This window comes from Colletotrichum spaethianum, assembly GCF_022836535.1.
Source record: "Colletotrichum spaethianum MAFF 239500 DNA, contig23, whole genome shotgun sequence".
Classification (NCBI taxonomy): Eukaryota; Fungi; Ascomycota; class Sordariomycetes; order Glomerellales; family Glomerellaceae; genus Colletotrichum; species Colletotrichum spaethianum.
This window is the reverse complement of record NW_026054793.1, coordinates 847,441-864,756: the sequence shown is the minus strand read 5'-3', so window position 1 is coordinate 864,756 and position 17,316 is coordinate 847,441. Positions and strand designations below refer to the sequence as shown.

Sequence of the window (17,316 nt, the reverse complement as noted above, 5' to 3'; positions counted from 1 at the left end):
TTATCTCGGGGGGGTTTGTTCCCTAATCTGGGTTCTCCAGGTTTTGGCTTTGCCTACGTAATGCATCATACATTCGTCGTGCATGCATTTGGACCAGTGTTTGATCAGTCCGTTGTAGCACAGAACCGGGTGTTCCGGACTGGGTTGCATGTGTAACCAGCTCGCTTTGAATTCCTTGACTATCCATGTGCCGAGTTGGTGGTGGAGGTAGATCATGGGAATCGGCTGCTGCTTCCTTCGTCGAGGGAAGAAGTCGTTAAGTTCCTTGTCCTGGAGGTGGAACTGGCATTCGTCGTAGATGCAATCGGCCCAGAATACTTCGGTGTGGCGTGCGTGTTTTTGGTCGAGGTACTCGTGGTCTCCGAATATAGGTTCCTCTAGGACGGATACTACTGGTTTCCCGTCGATTCCGGTATCGTCTGTTCCATAGAACCAGACTTCTTGATCGTCCTCATTCTTTTCGTACTGTGGTCGGTACTCAGGGTAGTCCTTTTTGGTGGGCCAAGCCCTTTTGACCATCGGGTCGTCGCTGAAGTCGACATTCGCTTGCGCAGCTATTGGTTCGTCCGGGTCGTAATGAGTTGGGCTTTGGTTGGCCTCGTAGAGCTGTGCTTCCCTTTCACGGAAGACTTCTCGTCCAGGGTCCGATTCGTCAGAGGATTCTTCTTCTTCTGAGAATGGTGTGAATGTAATCGTCCTGGTTTTCTTCTCAATATCCTTGTAGGATGTCGATTGCGTAGAGGTTTGGCTTGATCTTCTGAGATCCATGAGTTGCTTGGCAGCCTTTCTTTCGAGCTTGCTCGAGGGTTCGAACTCATCAAGCGATTCCTCATGTTCTTCTTCAGAGCTTGTTTTCTCGCCAAGTACTTCAATCGACTCCTGGGGTGTGGGTTCCCTGAACCCGAGTTTTGGAGGAGAAAATCTGGGTCGTCGTGGTTGCTTCCGTCCCACGGCTACTATCTTAGTGGGCTTCCCAGGTTTGATGCTCCTTTCCTCCTTGAGAGCGTTCTCGAAGTCCTCCTCGAGTGCCCATTGTTTCTGGAAGTTCCCTTGGGCTTGTATGCGTAGTTGGAGTCGTTCCTCGATGACTTTCAGGGTGTCGGGCATACAGGGGTTGTCTTCCTTGCTTTGTGCAGCTTCCTTGGCTCGGATGAGCTTGGTGATTAGCTGTTGGTTTCGTTGCTCCAGTTGCTGAACCGTGGTTTGTTCTGGGTGGCCTCCTTTCTGGGTTCGTCGGGAGATTGCCACAGTTCTGGGTTTGGGCTGTTGTGGGTACCATCCGGCTTGCTCTTTCAGTTCTTGATGAACTAAACAGTTGTCGTCGAAGCAGGTGGTCCAGTTCCTTTGTTCGTGGGGAACTTCCCTTCTTGCTACGTTGGCTTTCCTAGTGCCTTCAGGTACGGGTCGGTTCTGGAGTCGCTTAGGTTGTTTGCAGTCTCTAGCTATGTGGCCGGGCTTCTCGCAGTTGTAGCATTTGAAGTCCTTCGGATCCCGGTGGTTCTGGTGAGGCTTCCTGGTTGCAGCACCAACGTCCATGGGTCCGCTGTGTTGCCCATAGGAGGTGCTCGGCTTACTGTGTTGTTGGTTGTTCTGCCAGTACGAGTTGGGTTGCGAGTTCCTAGGTCCCTGCGGCACATACTTTTTGCTGGTATTCGGCTGAGGGCGGCGTGCTTCTCCTTTTTCCTTTCGCCGTTCGTACAGCCTGGTATCGATTCTGACTGCGATTTCCACGTATTGTAGGAAGTCGTTGGGTCGGTCGAGCTTGGATAGCTCGTCTTTTACTTCTTCCTTAAGTCCTTGGTAGAACATGAAGATCTTGGTGTCGTCGGTGTAATCAAGTCGTGCGCAGATTCTTCGGAACTCTGCAGCGTAGTTGGTGGCTGACTTGGTTTGTTTGAGATTTGCCAAGTCTCGCTCGGCTTGTCGTTTCTCGTCTGGGTCCTGGAATAAGGATTTCAAGGCGTACTCGAATCCTGCGAAGCTCCCAAAGATTTGCTGGGTCTCTAGGTTGCAGTGCTCCAGCGTCTCACTGTCCAGGTAGTCTTCTAGGTAGGGTTCGAACCAAGAGAGGACTCGTCCTCTGAAGAAGGTGCCTGCATGGATGATTCTCTCCGTTTCCGTACGGAAGTTGCCAGAGTGAAACGTCTGGTAGGTCCTGACCTGTATCAAGAATCCTTTAAGCGTTCCAGGGGTCCCGTCGTAGGTGGTGGGGGAGTTGAGCTTGAGTTTTTCCCGCCCATCCACTGGGGTCGAGATGATGTTGGCAGCAGCTCGGAGAGTGCGAACTTCTTCCCTGAGATTGTTGGTTTGCTGGACCTCAGCCCGAAGTTGGTCAAGGAGTGCCGCGTTGTTGTTGAACATCTGTTGCATGTCCGCGATGTCCTTGTGGGCCTTCTTGAGTTGCTTGGCCATTTCAGCATTGTCGTCCTCGTCGCTAGAGGATTCGGCGCCCTTCATTTCCTGGTCCAAGCTCATGGGTTTAGGGGGTGCGACCGCCTTTCCCTTGGATCCGCTAGATGAAGTCGGGGTGGCTTTGGAGGACATCGTTACTGTTTGGTGAGTATCAAGGTCAACTTACTAAACAGGAGCAATCAAAGTGTTACGGTCAGATATCCGACAGTGGTGTTTTCTGCTAATAGGCAGCTGAGGTCGATACTCGGTAACAGTAAGGTAAGTCTTGTTGGTAATCTTGCTGGTCTGTTGGTGTCTGGTGATCAGTCAGGCACGTCTAGGCGTAGATAGCTTTATAGCTTCACAACAGAAGGATAATCTAAGAGTCACTTATGAGAGAGTGAATCACGAAGTTGATTGCTGAAGAGCTATGGAGAGTCTTTGAGCCCCAGGCTCAAGTCCTGTCTATATACTGATGTCTCCCTATCGTGATGCTGTTGATGGTGATCAACTAGAGTGGGTCCGGGGTGAGCTGCTCACTTGGTGATCGCTCCCAGTGATCACCTTATCTCTTGATCACTTTCTTATCATCACGTGATCTGTCCATAGTTCTTCCGTTCCGACCCTTGCCCGTAAGCGCCGTGATCATGCATACATGAGCCCGAATGTCCCCTGGTCCCTCGTGGGTTCGTTCCAGGTGGTTACGTTAACCAACGCTTTCCTGGGTCGTAACACCTAAGCTTATCTTTCACGGTAAGCCCAGCAATTAAGGCAATCAAATTAAGGGTAACAAAGGCAATAAGTATAATAGCCAGATTACTATTAAATTCAACGATACTGCCTATAATAACGAGTATCTGCTCAATAAGTAGATAACTAAAGAATTCCTCCCTTTAACAGCTAGGCAAGAGTATCTATTAGTTATAAACGTTACTACCTTCTACAAGACCTCATCTATCTTATCTCAACTTCGCACCAACCACATTACGCCTAGCCTTATTCCGCTAGGCATAACCTCCCTTCTTCAACCTCTCGATACTGCCGTCAATAAGCCCTTTAAGCAGTGGCTTTCTGAAGCAACAGACGACTACGTCTATAACGCAGAGCAGCTGGCCCAGGCAGCTGGCCAGCCACTTGTCTGGACGACGTCAATGAAGCGTATTATGGTTACCCATACAGTGGCAGCAGCAGCCAGCCGGCTGGCTGCTGACAAGGCTGCCCAGATGGTCCGGCAATCCTTTATCCAATATGGGATATCTGGCCACCCAGATGGCAGCAATATAGCTAAGATCAAGGTAAAGGATACGCCAATTGAGACTATTCTATGGGATGGATGGGATACCTTTGATTGCGATAAGTACGTCAAACAAGAGATGCTTTCAGACCCAGAAATCCTTGACGTACATGCTGCTGGGGACAATACAGAGTACATATCCACAGCCGAAGACGTCCAGCGGCCCACTCGGCCCTGGGACCTCTAGGTATAATTGACGTTTCTGATCCCTCGGACCCCCTGGCTCGGATGCTGACTGATCCTTGATTCTGCCAGTACACTATCCCCTATTCAGCAGCCACCTTACCCCTTTGCGTTACCCCAAGAAAAAGTGGAAGGCGAGTTGACCGAGTAGATACGGTAGTAAGTGCCGCCATACGTAGAGGAGGTGTAGACTAATCAAGAAAACGCGTAAACGAAACGGGGGCACAACGTGCAACCTAACTCTGACCGACGACCTTGACATGACGACGTCTTGCCTGAGGCCCCTTCGCTTGAGACGACGAAAGAGAAGAAGGCCTCTCTGCCAAGAACCCAAGATCGGGGAGGAGAACTGCGTAATACTCGACGGCCTCTCCCCAGGCTGCTGCTCTCGCCCGAAGGACTGCTTCACGTCGTGCAGCCATCAACCCGAGCCGAACGGGCGGCCGTCGCTGTAACTCGCGTCGGGTTGTCTTGGCATTGTGTCGAACCAGACTGCTGGGCTCGTTTCGACACGACCGGCTCGGCCGCCAGCCCGGGATCGTGGGTTTCGTTTGCTCGCCCTAATGGAAAGGAAAGGGTGTATCGGAGCCTCACAGCATCCGTCCAACCTCGCCCTCTTCCCTTTCTTTTGACTGAACCTAGTGTTTTTGTTTAGGCGGTCCAATGATCGGCCGGTTCGCGACCTGGCTGGGTGGTCGATTTGCCAACATTACGAGCCATGTGCTCCATGGATGTCCCTAACCAACGCCAGGTCCGTCCGTAGATATACTTTGCCATTGTTCCAGGAGCTCTATACGTTGACTCGGGGAGCCACTTGCGAATGGCGACCTTGAGACGAGACGCTTCCGTATCTGCCATGGAGTGGCCAATCGCGCACGTGCATATACTGCGAACATTTCTCCAGACGGCCTCCAGAACGCCTGGTTGGGTCCAAACCCCGCCTCAGTCGAACGGCATTCAACCTCTGGGCCCTAGCTGGGGGCTGACTCGTGTCTCTTGCATATCATCCCCTCCCTGTACCATCATCAACATGTCGAAACTCAATGCCGAACTGCGATGCCATGCCATGCCATGTCAACAACCCCCTTACCCCCCCCTTTTTGAGCCTCCTCCCTCCCTGCTGCAGCACGTGTCGACGAGGGTAGTGGGCTTCCATCGTTCCCTTCTTTATCCCACCGGATCCCACGGTCTGGTCTCGCGTGGGAATCGTCCGTCCTTTCTTTTCTTCGTCCTTCATAGCACTTGTCCTAGAAAATGGATACTATCACCGTTTGAGCTGCCCCCCACAGCCGACAACACATCGATGTGTACCAACAACTCTTCGTCATGGGCCGGATTGAGCAGTGATGAGCAGCTCCACAGGTCCGACCGGCGCGGCCCCGCCGCCTCCCGGGGAGACGCCCAACTTCGACAACCCGCGAGACGCCGGGCACATGGTGCACTTGGTATACATGAGCCTCATTCAGGCCATTGTGGTGGTCTTCTTCGCCGTACGCGTCTACGTCAAGCTGTCGGTGAATGGAAAATTTCGGTTAGAAGATTGTAGGTTTTTGGGTTTTTTTTCTCTTCTTAGCGTTGATGATCTCGGTTCAGCTTGACTAACACGGGGAACAGGGAGTTGTCTGATTGGATGGGTGAGCTCATGTCCCGGCATTTGAGTTGAACATCGGTTTCTGACCCGTCCAGATACTCACCGTGGTCCTGAACTCGACCGTTTTTATGAGTACGCGCCCACATTAGAGGATACAATGTCCACGCATTAACCAACAGTGTACACAGAGCTCCATTACGGTGAAGGATTCCACTTCTGGGAGATCACTGCGACCAACTACGCGGGGCTCCAAAAGGTATCAAGGACCCGGAAGCCACGAGAAGGCATCTTACTGACACCTCCGACCGCAGTGGATGTATATCAGCTCCCTGTTGTACTCGCCCGCAGCCTTCTTCACCAAGACGGCCCTGTTGCTCCTCACCGTGCGTGTCTTCTCCGTCGACACAGTAGTCGCCCGAACGCTCCACGGTCTTTTGGCCTTTTTTCTTCTCTGCTACGTCCCGGCGGAAATCGCCAAGGCCGCCGTGTGCATCCCCGTGCAGGCGTTTTGGGATCCGTCAATATCCAACTTCAAATGCATCGATCAGACGAAACTCTTCATGTACGATACCTCGATCTCGATATTATCCGATTTGGTCATCTTGGGGGTTCCCATCGTTTTGGCGTGGAAGCTGAGGGTTTCGACGGCCAAGAAGGTCAAGATCGTCGCCCTTTTGGGGACGGGTGGTTTGGGCGTTGCGGTGACAGTCTACAGGATGTTCCTGGTGGTCAGATTCGAGGACACCAAGGACCCGACCGTTGACTTTGTGCCGGTTGACTGGACGGTGTAAGTCTTTGTGTTCTGTGTCGCGAGCTGCCGCCTGCCAGGCTTGACTAACCGCGGTGCACCAGGACGGGAGAGCTCGCCATCGGTATGGTATGCGCTTGCTTCCCCTCGATTAATCATCTTCTAGAACAACGTAGCGCCAGAGGAGGATCTTCAAACAATTCTCAGGTGCCGCCATCATGGTGGAAGGAAACCCCGAAAAAGTGTATCAATTCCCTGTCATCCTGGGGCGTGGGCCGCGCGTTCAGGGCGTCGACTGTGAAGAGAACGAGGTTGCGAAGTGTTGACTCGATCGCCATACTTCAAGCCACGCCCGACTCGGAGAGGGGTGAGCCGCAGCAGTCAGATTATGACGTTGAGCTCGCAGCGATTTCGATGTCCAATCCCGAGCCTCATCCGGGAGAGCTGGTGATGACAGCAGCGGAAAGCCGTAAGCAGAATTGGCTGACACCGCTGCCGATTGTTCGGCGAAATAGTCCTTTTAGACTTGATAGTCCGCCATGAAGATTTGCCATCGTTTTAGGCTACCACAACATGATTGCAGCTCATATGGCTTACAGTCAATTACCCTAGCACTGCGAATATAGCTAGTCACAGTTCCATTGAACGACCCTAGTTATCCCAGCGACGGCAATGTTGCAAGAAACCCAAATTCAATTGCCAATTTTAGACATGACCAATATCGGATGCTACCTTGTCGGTAGCATTCTCGAAGTCGATCGATGCGGGGATACGGGTGGCTCGAATCGGCAAGTCAGCGGGTGACGCCGAGGAAAGCCATCATGAATGCCGCTAAGCAATATACTACGGTTCGACAAGGCTCAATAGTGAGTGATCCGTGATATATGGGGTTGCTGGCCGTGAAGCTGCAGCTATGGATATTCCGAAAACGCCATCTCAGTGTTCAGGGATAAGCGTTCTTGGCCTGGTAGCTGGGATGAAGCGAGCCATGTAAATGGGATCTCCGCAGTCAGAGCATTAAGGGGTGGGAAAACAGTACCGGTGGGGCGTAATCTCCATCCTTCTCATGCGGACCTTTGAAGAACGAGGTCGGAGTCCAAGTGGTGCATGCGGCGCGGATCAGGGTTGCCATCATGTCCCTGTCGCGGTCGGAGGACGTGGCTGCTTAGAGGTGTTAGTACCGGGGTCATGTATCAGGTAGTCTTGACATATGTTGCATCGAGGTCCATCGTCGATAAGAGAGAATGAAAAGATGAGTTACGGAAGAGAAAGGGAAAACAAACGACAAAAGAAGGTAAAGAAAGAACAGGAAAAGGCTGTCTGTTTTGTGTTGTGGGCGTCAGAAGGCGGCGAGTCGTCGTTGCGGGCGACAGACAGACGAGCTTACGGACCAATAGAGGATGTAATGAAGCGATGAGTAAGACACGCCTTCCTGACGATGCAGAATTGAAATGATACAGCAACGGGGCAGCAACTGGAGGTCGCTGTCTCAGCTGCAAGTGCTCCCCTGTGCAGGACCCCGGAGGGCGCCTGTCTCTGCCGGCGCCGTAAGCGGATGAAAAACATGTGATTGGTTGCATCTCGGCATGGAGAAGGAAAGGACTGCTCACTGAGGGAGCAGCCGAGACTACCTTGGATAAGGTAAGGTCGGGCAGGGCCACCCACGCCCTGGGCGCTGAGAACCCATCGTCCAAGGCCAGACCCGGGACTGGCTGACTGACTTGTGGGCACCACGCACCACACACCACGCTTTCCGCGCTGTGGTCCGCGTGGGTAGAAGCGCGGCATTGTCCCAGCATCCGATCCCCCAGTTTTGGCGATGCCTCGAATGCCTCGCTTTGCCTTGCTCGTCTTGGTGGCCTTGTTGTTGCTACGTTGAGATGTCTTGTATGAGGAAACACCTCTTCCCCAATGCTCCATCCTCCCTCGACAGGCATGCCGATTGGGCTTCTGAACAACCGACAACAAACAAACGACGTAAGTAGTATGAAACTTGTGGGAATCGTGAGGTGAGATGCGCTGCCCAGTCGATGCATTACATAAGCCGCCTTATCCGGGTAAGATGGCGCAGGGTACGTATCTTTTGCGCTGTGCCTAAAGCCGCGGAGCCAAAGGGACCTGAGACTCAGCGCTGCCACCAGGCCCCGAATGCCCTGTAGGGTGAGGCGAGGTGAGCTCGGGCAGAAAAAGTGGCCAGGGTGTGCTAGCCACAACCAAGGCAAACCCGGTGCGCAGAGGCGACGTCTGACGGGACTGGCTGGCAGAAACCAGACAGCGAGAAAAAAATATTCACAAAATCCCACTTCCCCTTCTCTTCCCTTCCCTTTCCCTCCTCCAGCCCACACAACAACACGCACCGTTGCACGTCAATTTCCCCCTCAGGGTGCCTCTCCTCCCATTCCCTTTCTCCCCTCCTCACGTTCTTCCCTATTTTTCTTCCTTGGGTCTCCCCTATAGCCCAACGGCTCACCTCCTCTCCCAACAGTCGTCGTTTCTGTCGTCTGTCTCTGCTCCGCGTCCTTGTTGACCGCACGTGTGTCTGCATACTCGATTCCGAACCCCCATCTCTGAATCAAGATTGCCCCGTCAGCCATCGACCACCCATTCACACGTCATCCGTCGACAAAGCTTCAAAGCCAACCCGGCGCTCAGCTCTGCCGCATACTCTACAGTATTCCACCCGACGTCAGAACATCAATCAACAAACACCTCTTGTTTCGCTCGACCGACGACGACGAATCAGATCATCAACAAAGCTTCCTTTGCTGCAAAAAATAGGACTCCGCCGGAATAGCCCACCCGCGCATATTCCCCGTTTTCCTGTGCGCCTCAAAGCAACCTCCGATCCAAGCATCGAGCCATTTCATCTGCCCTTTGTCCGTCCACCTCGACGACTTCGATCTCGACGACGACGACCTCTCATCTCTGATCCCATTGAAGAAGAACCATCAATCCCACCCCAAGAACGTCATCCTTCCGACCGGCACGCCTGCTCTTGATACGATACACACTGTGACTTTGACTAGTCATGGCGTCCTCACAATTGCAGTTTGCCTACCGAACCCAGAAGGGCATCGGCCTGTTTGATGCTGCCCCGACCTACCAGCCTCTCGCTGGGTTCAACAAGCCCGAAGGGAACCTCCGGTGTTGTGCATACTCGCCCTGTGGCCGCTACTTTGCCTGGGCGAGCCCCGAAGTTGTTACGGTTGTCGACGCATCCAACGGCCAGCAGGTTCTTGCCCTCCCCATCCTCAATGTCTACGAGCTCGGCTTCTCGCCCCTCGGTACGTTCCTCGTCACCTGGGAGCGCCCTGCCAAGGATGAGAACGGAGATGCGACCAAGAACCTGAAGGTCTGGCGCACTGTTGAGGAGGGTGTTGCCGGCGCCGACAAGCTGCCCCTGGGCAAGTACGTCCAGAAGTCCCAGGGAGGCTGGAACCTTCAGTACACGGCCGACGAGAAGTTCTGTGCCCGCCAAGTCACCAACGAAGTCCAGTTCTACGAGAGTCACGACCTGGGCACCGTTTGGAACAAGCTGAGAGTCGAGGGCGTTGCCGACTTTGCCCTTGCACCCGGCCGCTCTCACTCCGTTGCAGTCTTCATCCCCGAGCGCAAGGTTAGTGACAAGAACGCTGCCAGAATATGGAAACTAGCATGCTGACACTCATATTTCAGGGACAACCTGCCGCCGTCAAGGTCTATAATGTGCCTCAATTCACCTCGCCCATTTCTCAAAAGACCTTTTTCAAGGGCGACAAGGTCCAGCTCAAGTGGAACAACTTGGGCACCAGCATCCTCGTGCTGGCCCAGACCGATGTCGACAAGTCCAACAAGAGCTACTACGGCGAGACCACGCTCTATCTGTTGAGCGTCAACGGCTCTTTCGACGCCCGTGTCAGTCTTGACAAGGAAGGTCCCATTCACGATGTGACCTGGTCGCCGAACTCCAAGGAGTTTGGTGTCGTCTACGGATACATGCCCGCAAAGTCCACCATCTTCAACCACCGAGCCGTCGCGACGCACTCGTTCCCCTGGGCCCTCGCAACACCATCATCTTTTCGCCCACTGGACGTTTCGCCCTTGTTGCTGGTTTCGGTAATCTGGCAGGCCAGATCGACGTGTATGACCTTGAGAAGGATTTCCGCAAGCTGCACACCATTGAGAGTGGTAACCCCAGTGTCTGCACGTGGAGCCCCGACAGTCGTTACATCATGACGGCTACGACCTCTCCGCGTCTCCGTGTCGACAACGGCATCAAGATCTGGCATGCCAGCGGTCCCCTCATGTACAATGAGGACATGGTTGAGCTGTACCACGTTGTTTGGAGGCCCCAAGCCACCGAGAAGGTTGCAGGTGGAGATCCCTTGAACCCGGTTCCCACCCCGCACGCATCCGCGGCCACCTACCTCGGCACTGTCAAGACTCCCAGCAAGCCTGCGGGAGCTTACCGCCCCCCGGCGCCCGCGGTCTCGCCACGCCGCTTCATTTCAAGCGAGAGGACGAGGGCGGTGCGGCTCACATCAGCATGAACAACGGCTCCGCGCCCATCGGACCTAACGGGTTCGGACGCCCTCGTCGTGGTGTGCCTGGCGCCGAGTTCGCCGGCGTTCCTGGTGCAACCCCCAAGGTCCCGGAGCCGACACTGCCGAAGGCGATGAGAATTTGTCAAAGGCGGCGTTGAAGAACAAGAAGAAGCGCAACAACAAGAAGAAGGAGGGTGACGCGAATCCCGAAGGCCAGAACGGAGGTGGCGCCTCGCTTGCCCCGCCCCCTCGCGACTTTGGCTCGGGAGCGGGCCACGAGGGCCGCAGCCCTGAGCGCCGTGGCGGTGCCGGAGGTAACCACAGACACCGCAGCCACTCTCGTAACCCTGGTGCCGGTCAGCATCGTAACAGGAGCAACACCCACCGGGGTCAGAATGGCGCGCCTCAGGTGCCCAATGTGCAAGCTCAGCAGGCTGCCCCCGCGGCTGATGGCGGCGCCGACGGCTCGCAAAACCCGAACGCGAAGAAGATTCGCAGTCTGCAGAAGAAGGTGCGAGCCATCGAGGACCTCGAGATGAGACTGGCCGGAGGCGAGAAGCTCGAGGATACCCAGATGAAGAAGATTGGCACCAAGTCCTCCGTGCTCAAGGAGCTGGAGGGTCTTGAGAGGGAGGGACACTAATTCTTGAACCCTACCCCCGACCAAGAACAGGGCCAGGGTGGAGATGCCCGCCCTTAGAAAGAGAAATTGGGATGTCGAACGGGGCGAAACTTGCCGGGCTAGAAACCGGTCGAGGTAGTCTCTCCGAATCCCTCGTAGTTGGACGAGTTGAATCTGGATTACGCTTGTAGAGGATCAGGAAAATGGAAAATGCAAACTGCAAGACGCACTGCGTCTATCATCAAAACCTCCCTTTAGTGACCTGACCATATGTGAATACTGCACTTTGTGTGCCTCTGCAAGTGCCTTCGATATTTAATTCGTTCATCTATTGGGAACGTTGCTTCGTAAAGAGGGACAACCTGAGAGATGGAACATTCTGTCGCTGGATGCGGAATGGTCAAACCCTCGTCATGAATGATCACACAGGTCTCGACTCTGGAGTCGATCTGGGCAATCCGGGGTCCCGCGGTTTTGTTGGCACGAACCTGCCCCGACGCGGAGGACCCAGGTGTGGGATGGGGAGGAGACGAGATGGGAGACGGTGGTCGCTTTCCCTTTCGGTTCCATGCCGGGAGGCTTTAGCAGAGCTCGGGATGAAGCAGCGACAGAAGGTTGTGACTGCCTGTGGGTGTTCTCGCTTGTCGTCAACGTGCGAGGGGTACGAGGATACCCATATCCAATAAAGCTCGGGAGGCGCGCCGAAGGAAACAACCATCGGCTCGGGCGAATCGGCAGGGGTCGGGAGGTTTGAGCCGGGTGTGGGGCTTTTTGGCCTACGGACGTGGACTGCGGAGGGGGTCGGCAACGCCGGTTCCGGTGCATATGTCTTGGGGCTGGGGCTCGGAGGCTTCTCATGGCTGAAGACATATGGAGGTGTTTGGTGAGAAACGTTGAAACTTTCGAGCTGTGCCCAGAATCCCTATATCGGGAGTATTAAACATGGGTTGATGAAGGCGCACTACATCTTCCAGGTTCTCGGCTCTTAGTGCTGGACACACGGACCACATCTTTTTTTCCAACTCCCATACTGGCACCCCGTGCCTTTTGTCCCCTTGAGATGTCCATCCAACCTCCAGATTGCAACCGTTCCTTTTTTTTTCCTTTCCCACGCAGTACGCACTGATAGCTCCCAGGTATGGCGGGTAGAAGGAGGGAACAAGAATGCATCGTTACCACTGACCCAGCATGACACCGTTCCGCTGCAATGCAAGGGCAAATGTGCCAGCCCTTGGGCGGCCCCTTATCAACGCCTTGACGCCAGTGAGGAGTCCTGCCGCGGGGTTTCCGGGTCGTAGGTCCGATGCTCCGAAGCGATGCACGAACTCACTTGGCCGTGTATCTCATCATGGAGATGTAACCGTTCAAATGGGGGCTGTTTGGTCTCGTTGGTTGGTTGGTGAGAGACCGAAAGGACGACCGGCTTATCGAACGGTAATATACGCCATGAGGACGACATTCAATCACAATCTACGCGTATCACGTGTACGAGCTGTGAGGGAATAAAGACTTCGACTTGGAGGACACACGGAGCTGTCAACATAGCGCTCGTTTGGTTTCGGGCGTGACAGATATTGCTTAGTTGGTTAGTCGACTTTGGCTATGCTCACGTCGCAGTTGTACATTGAATATGCATGCAGGTTTCTAGGCTCATTGAAAGATGCCATGCGGAAAGTGCTGTATAGAGTGCTGATTCATGTTCGTCTTCGCCAGTATATCCAAGTTTTCTACTTAAACATTCTTTTTGCTGTTGGCTGTCTTCGACTTGAGCCAACGCTGCCCGTCAAACGTTACGGTCTCGCGTCTTCTTCGCAAACACCATCAACGAAGACGACAACAACCAGTGCTTCCTCAACGTTTATTGGGTGTACTTTTGAGTCGTCGCCTTCTTCTCACCCTTCCCCGAGATCACCGACGACGACATGAAAGTCCAGGAGGCCGAGACTGGCGAGTACAACCCAGTCCATTTGGGAAGCACTATAACCTCTTCCTGGAAATCTGTTGCAGTCTTGCTACGTTGGCGCTCAAGTCACCATCACCGTATGTCCCCACATGCATCTGCCTCGATTGCAACGTGCCTCGGCGTACCTAGCAAGTGACTCGCAGACACGCATCAACTTCTGCATGGACGCCAGCAAGACCAAGGTCGGAGCCTCGGACATGCTCGCGGTTGGCCAGGGCCCCTACGCCGCGAGCTGCTGCATCGCCGGTGGCATCATGACCATCTCCCTCTTCTCCCGCATTACATCCTGGTCGTCTATCTCGACCTCTGTGCCGTCTTCGACATCCCTGCCATCACCACGCGCAGCAAAACCTCTATCGCCATGCTGATTCTTGTCCTCTATGTCGAATCCGCCTGCTGCGCGACCGTCTTCATGCTCGGCGTGCGAGGACTGGGCAGGCACCCGAATCGTGGAAGCTCGCTTGTGTGCGCTTCCATTGGCGGGGGATGTGTGTTCCTGCCCAGGGCTGCGCTGCTATAGACAGGAAGAAAGCGCATACTGCCATGGTATTCCGCTCATGGGCTTCATCCTATCTTTTGTGTAAGTGCCCTCTCTGGCTGCTGGCACCTTGATTGAACCATTGCAAATAAAATCGGACGCTGACAACTACCAGATACCCGCTCTATGTCAATATATTCCAGAGGGACAAGATGGGCGTCCGCAGAGACGCCCAAACTGGAGGGCAGCTGATGATTGACAAGGAGTTGCAGCTTGAAGAGGTAACACAATGATGGGCCGCTCATAGAGACGCCGAGGCAAGATAGGACCAACAATATGATTGGGTTCGGGTACGAAGCTGAAGAGCAATGCTAAACATATCAGCGCTCATCTGCCAGAGTATGTGTTTGACAGTTGACACGCAGTCGTCAGTTTCATTCTTGTTGAACAATTGAAAGTGATCATTGTCATGCTGTGCAACGTTGACGCTTGACGCGGATCTGCTCAACCTCCCTCGCCCCCTCCGTCCTCATTTGGCCCTCCCGCTGACACTTCAAGACAGGAGAGGTCAGATTCTGCCGTCTTAACAACAGGATATCATACCCCCTTAGTCGCTTGTCAGACTGCTTCCCGGTGCGGCACTTCTGCATCTTCACCCCCAGGACACTCCGAATCTTGCGAACCGTCTGGTACTCGGCCAGCTCGTTACTCGTCAGGCTCTCCTGGCCCCCCAAAAGGTTCCTTCGCGCCCGCTTTACTCTTAGATAAAACTTGACGAGGGGTAGCATGGCGTCCATGTTCTCCACGATCCAGCACACGTTTTCTTTGATGGCGCCCTGGGTCCCAAAGATCTCGTCGACGCACGAGGCCATGTCCTCGTACCGTGCAGCCGTCTTTTTGTTTTCCTTTTCCAAAGGCTTGACGTTCTTCAGGACGTCAAAGTGCCTGGATGCGGGTAGCCGTCGGCCAATCTCATCGAAACGGTTGAACAGTGCTAGCTCCCTTGTGTCCGCCTCTGCTTTGGCGATGGCAAAAGGGTCTCTTTGGGGATTCGGCGTGGCTGCAAAGCCCGTCCAGACGGCTAGACTGCGGTTGTGGGAAACGACTTCCGCCAGGGCACTGATCTTCTCAACTAGCGTTTCGAGATCATCTTCATCCTTTGGTAGTGAAATGACATCAGCTGGATTGAGTGGGGCATCGTTGAAGTCGATGGAGGGAGCGGGCTTGTCGCAGCTCAGCTTCCCTTCAGCCTCAGACTTGGATCTCTTTCGGTTGATCGCCATTGTCGCAGTTGCAGTGGCTGAACTCGCCATAGTTGCGGAAGTTATAGGAATATTAGAGTGGAGAAGAAAAAGAAGGGAAAGAGCAGCGAACATCGTCTGTTTGTTCTCTGTGCGCGGATCTTAGTCGTAGAACAATGATTCTCGGCCGCATGTGATATCTTCGTCTGATTGGGCGAGGGGAGCCAAGGCCTAGGCCAAGTAAACGCAAATAAGCAGAGGGTCTTACCACCAACAGAATTATACGATGAAACGTTCCCGACCACGGAGACTGAGTCGGAAACGACGTTTGCGCATTGAATCACGTATAGATAGCTCCATCGTTTACTTTCTCGCCTTGGCACATCCGAAGTTTCCGTTCGTTTGCTAAGTGAAGTCATCAAGGTTAGATATTAAAGTTGCCACTGCTCGTCATTTGACTCTTGGGATGACTGGTAGCTTACAAGTGTAAAACCATGAAGCAAGACTGGGAGATGGGGTTGGATTGACGAATAAGATTGCTTCTATGATAGTTATTAGGCAAAATAGTGAGGGGAGCATCCCCAAAGTTCCCTCTGGTTCTGGATCATTCACCCGCCAAATCCCTCATCCGAGAAACTCTCCTTTCACACCCTCTCTGTGATCCACCTCAAGAAGAATGCGAAATCCGATTGATCAGGGTTGAACGGCCTTGCCCAGTCTCTTGACCGTGTTGCCCAGCTTCTCCAACTTCTTCTCCAACTTCTTGAGTTGACGCTCCTGGGTAGAAAATGTGTCGCGTGACTTCTCAACAAGGTCCACCGCCTCTTGGAGTGTTGTCAGGCAGTTGTGCTTTTGGGTTGGCGCCTCGGCTGGCTCAATTGATGCCATAGTCTGAACGAGAGTGATATTCAGTGGCGCCAGGTCAGCCGCAGCAGTATCGGTCGTTCTTTCATGCTCACGACGTCGATGTTGGCGACCTCTACGATCTTGATATTTTCTCGTGGCTCCAAGCTCTCCATCTTCACCACCTGAGTCGATTAGAATTGCGGGAGTGGATTCGCCACTTTGAGGTGGTGTTATCATCGTAGCAACGGCTCGCCTGGGTGTTGGAGTTGTCGGTTTCGCGTTCGATCGATAACAGAGCGCAAAGGAATCGTCTTCATAGCTTTCCTTGTTAAACATGATGCGTTTTCTGGCTTTCTTTGGCGTCTCGACCCTGCTGAGTGTTCCATTCGCTTTTCTCTTCGTGTATCGATTTGTTGCCACTACCATGGCTCCTCTCGTCTTTTCATCGAATTCGCGTTTCTCATTCTCCGCGGCGGAACTCTTCAAGACGCTAGGGCCATCTTCCGTCTCATCTTCGATGCCTTTGTATACTTTTTCACCGCCTACATCATCATCCCCTCCACTTTTTCTGAGTTCTGTGTATAGAAGCGCGGCGTCTTTACGCCAAGTCCTGAGAATATCGCTCGCTTTTGGTCTGCTCCTCTTCCAAGCGAATGCTTTGACCGCCGGGTATTTCTCAGGGAGAAGTTGACTCTTCGCTCTAAAGGCGTTGTCACCGTTCCACCAGAACGAGCGTGCGACGGGCATCAAATGAGCGGCATAGCATTCGGAGAGAAGTTGCTGATCAGTGTGATCCAGCAGTTGGCTTGCAAGGTGAGGGCATTCGGAGTTCCACTGATCTATGGTGTGGGTCAGAGCAAGGAATGCAAGTTGTTCGTCTGGAGAAGTGCCATGACGACTTCGGGAAAGATACGATGCCATTCTGAAAGGACGTTAAATGCGTACTTGATTGAAGCTTTTCAGGACCCTAGTGAAAGACTTACTTAGGGCTCGAAGTAGAATTCCAAGGGTGTAAGAACTGTCATCTGCCCCTATGAAGAATGGCAGTAAAACCGTAGCCAAGCAATGAGTGAGACCGGAGAAGACACAATGCGTAGTGTAACAACCGACGTTTGTATGGTTGATCTTCTCTTCTTATAATCAGAGTATTGAGAATGATGGGTGTGAAGGAGTGGTTGGGAGAGACAAGTTGTTCAAGACGGCAATGGCTGGGGCTCAACCGAGCAAAGGAAGGACGCAACGACTTCTATAACAAGTGAGTGAAGGTTCTTTTAAGAACGAAAAGAAAACCAGATATTAATTCCAAGCTTTTCAAGTTGTTTTTAGAAGGAGCAAGAAGCACATTCGTTGGACCTTCCATCTTGGTAAGGAACCAGGCCCAGTGAGTAGCATCTTTGGCAACTTAGGATCCTTCCATATGACGCCCTCTTAAGTAG

At 53.4% G+C, this 17,316-nt stretch overlaps 6 protein-coding genes across 6 annotated transcripts; 2 read left to right on the top strand and 4 right to left on the bottom strand.

Annotated features, from left to right (window-relative positions):
* Positions 1 to 1,107, bottom strand: ColSpa_08681 (uncharacterized protein; the record flags this gene model as incomplete). Its single annotated transcript, XM_049274893.1, has 1 exon — positions 1 to 1,107. The coding sequence occupies one exon, from the start codon at positions 1,105 to 1,107 to the stop codon at positions 1 to 3; it is 1,107 nt and encodes a 368-aa protein (XP_049130850.1).
* A 4,107-nt stretch (positions 1,108 to 5,214) lies between these two features.
* On the top strand, positions 5,215 to 6,533 carry ColSpa_08680 (uncharacterized protein; the record flags this gene model as incomplete). Its single annotated transcript, XM_049274892.1, has 5 exons — positions 5,215 to 5,410; positions 5,639 to 5,715; positions 5,771 to 6,246; positions 6,312 to 6,336; positions 6,384 to 6,533. 5 exons carry the CDS (start codon positions 5,215 to 5,217, stop codon positions 6,531 to 6,533), a joined length of 924 nt encoding a protein of 307 aa, XP_049130849.1.
* Positions 6,534 to 9,235: 2,702 nt separating this feature from the next.
* On the top strand, positions 9,236 to 11,373 carry ColSpa_08679 (eukaryotic translation initiation factor 2A; the record flags this gene model as incomplete). The annotated part of the gene is given in 5 exon segments (XM_049274891.1): positions 9,236 to 9,823; positions 9,883 to 10,302; positions 10,320 to 10,673; positions 10,700 to 10,820; positions 10,835 to 11,373. 5 exon segments carry the CDS (start codon positions 9,236 to 9,238, stop codon positions 11,371 to 11,373), a joined length of 2,022 nt encoding a protein of 673 aa, XP_049130848.1.
* A 2,162-nt stretch (positions 11,374 to 13,535) lies between these two features.
* On the bottom strand, positions 13,536 to 13,860 carry ColSpa_08678 (uncharacterized protein; the record flags this gene model as incomplete). The annotated part of the gene is made up of 2 exons (XM_049274890.1): positions 13,536 to 13,829; positions 13,855 to 13,860. The coding sequence occupies 2 exons, from the start codon at positions 13,858 to 13,860 to the stop codon at positions 13,536 to 13,538; spliced, it is 300 nt and encodes a 99-aa protein (XP_049130847.1).
* Positions 13,861 to 14,260: 400 nt separating this feature from the next.
* On the bottom strand, positions 14,261 to 15,076 carry ColSpa_08677 (uncharacterized protein; the record flags this gene model as incomplete). The annotated part of the gene is made up of 1 exon (XM_049274889.1): positions 14,261 to 15,076. The coding sequence occupies one exon, from the start codon at positions 15,074 to 15,076 to the stop codon at positions 14,261 to 14,263; it is 816 nt and encodes a 271-aa protein (XP_049130846.1).
* Positions 15,077 to 15,727: 651 nt separating this feature from the next.
* Positions 15,728 to 16,053, bottom strand: ColSpa_08676 (uncharacterized protein; the record flags this gene model as incomplete). Its single annotated transcript, XM_049274888.1, has 2 exons — positions 15,728 to 15,925; positions 15,994 to 16,053. The coding sequence occupies 2 exons, from the start codon at positions 16,051 to 16,053 to the stop codon at positions 15,728 to 15,730; spliced, it is 258 nt and encodes an 85-aa protein (XP_049130845.1).
* Positions 16,054 to 17,316: the final 1,263 nt, after the last annotated feature.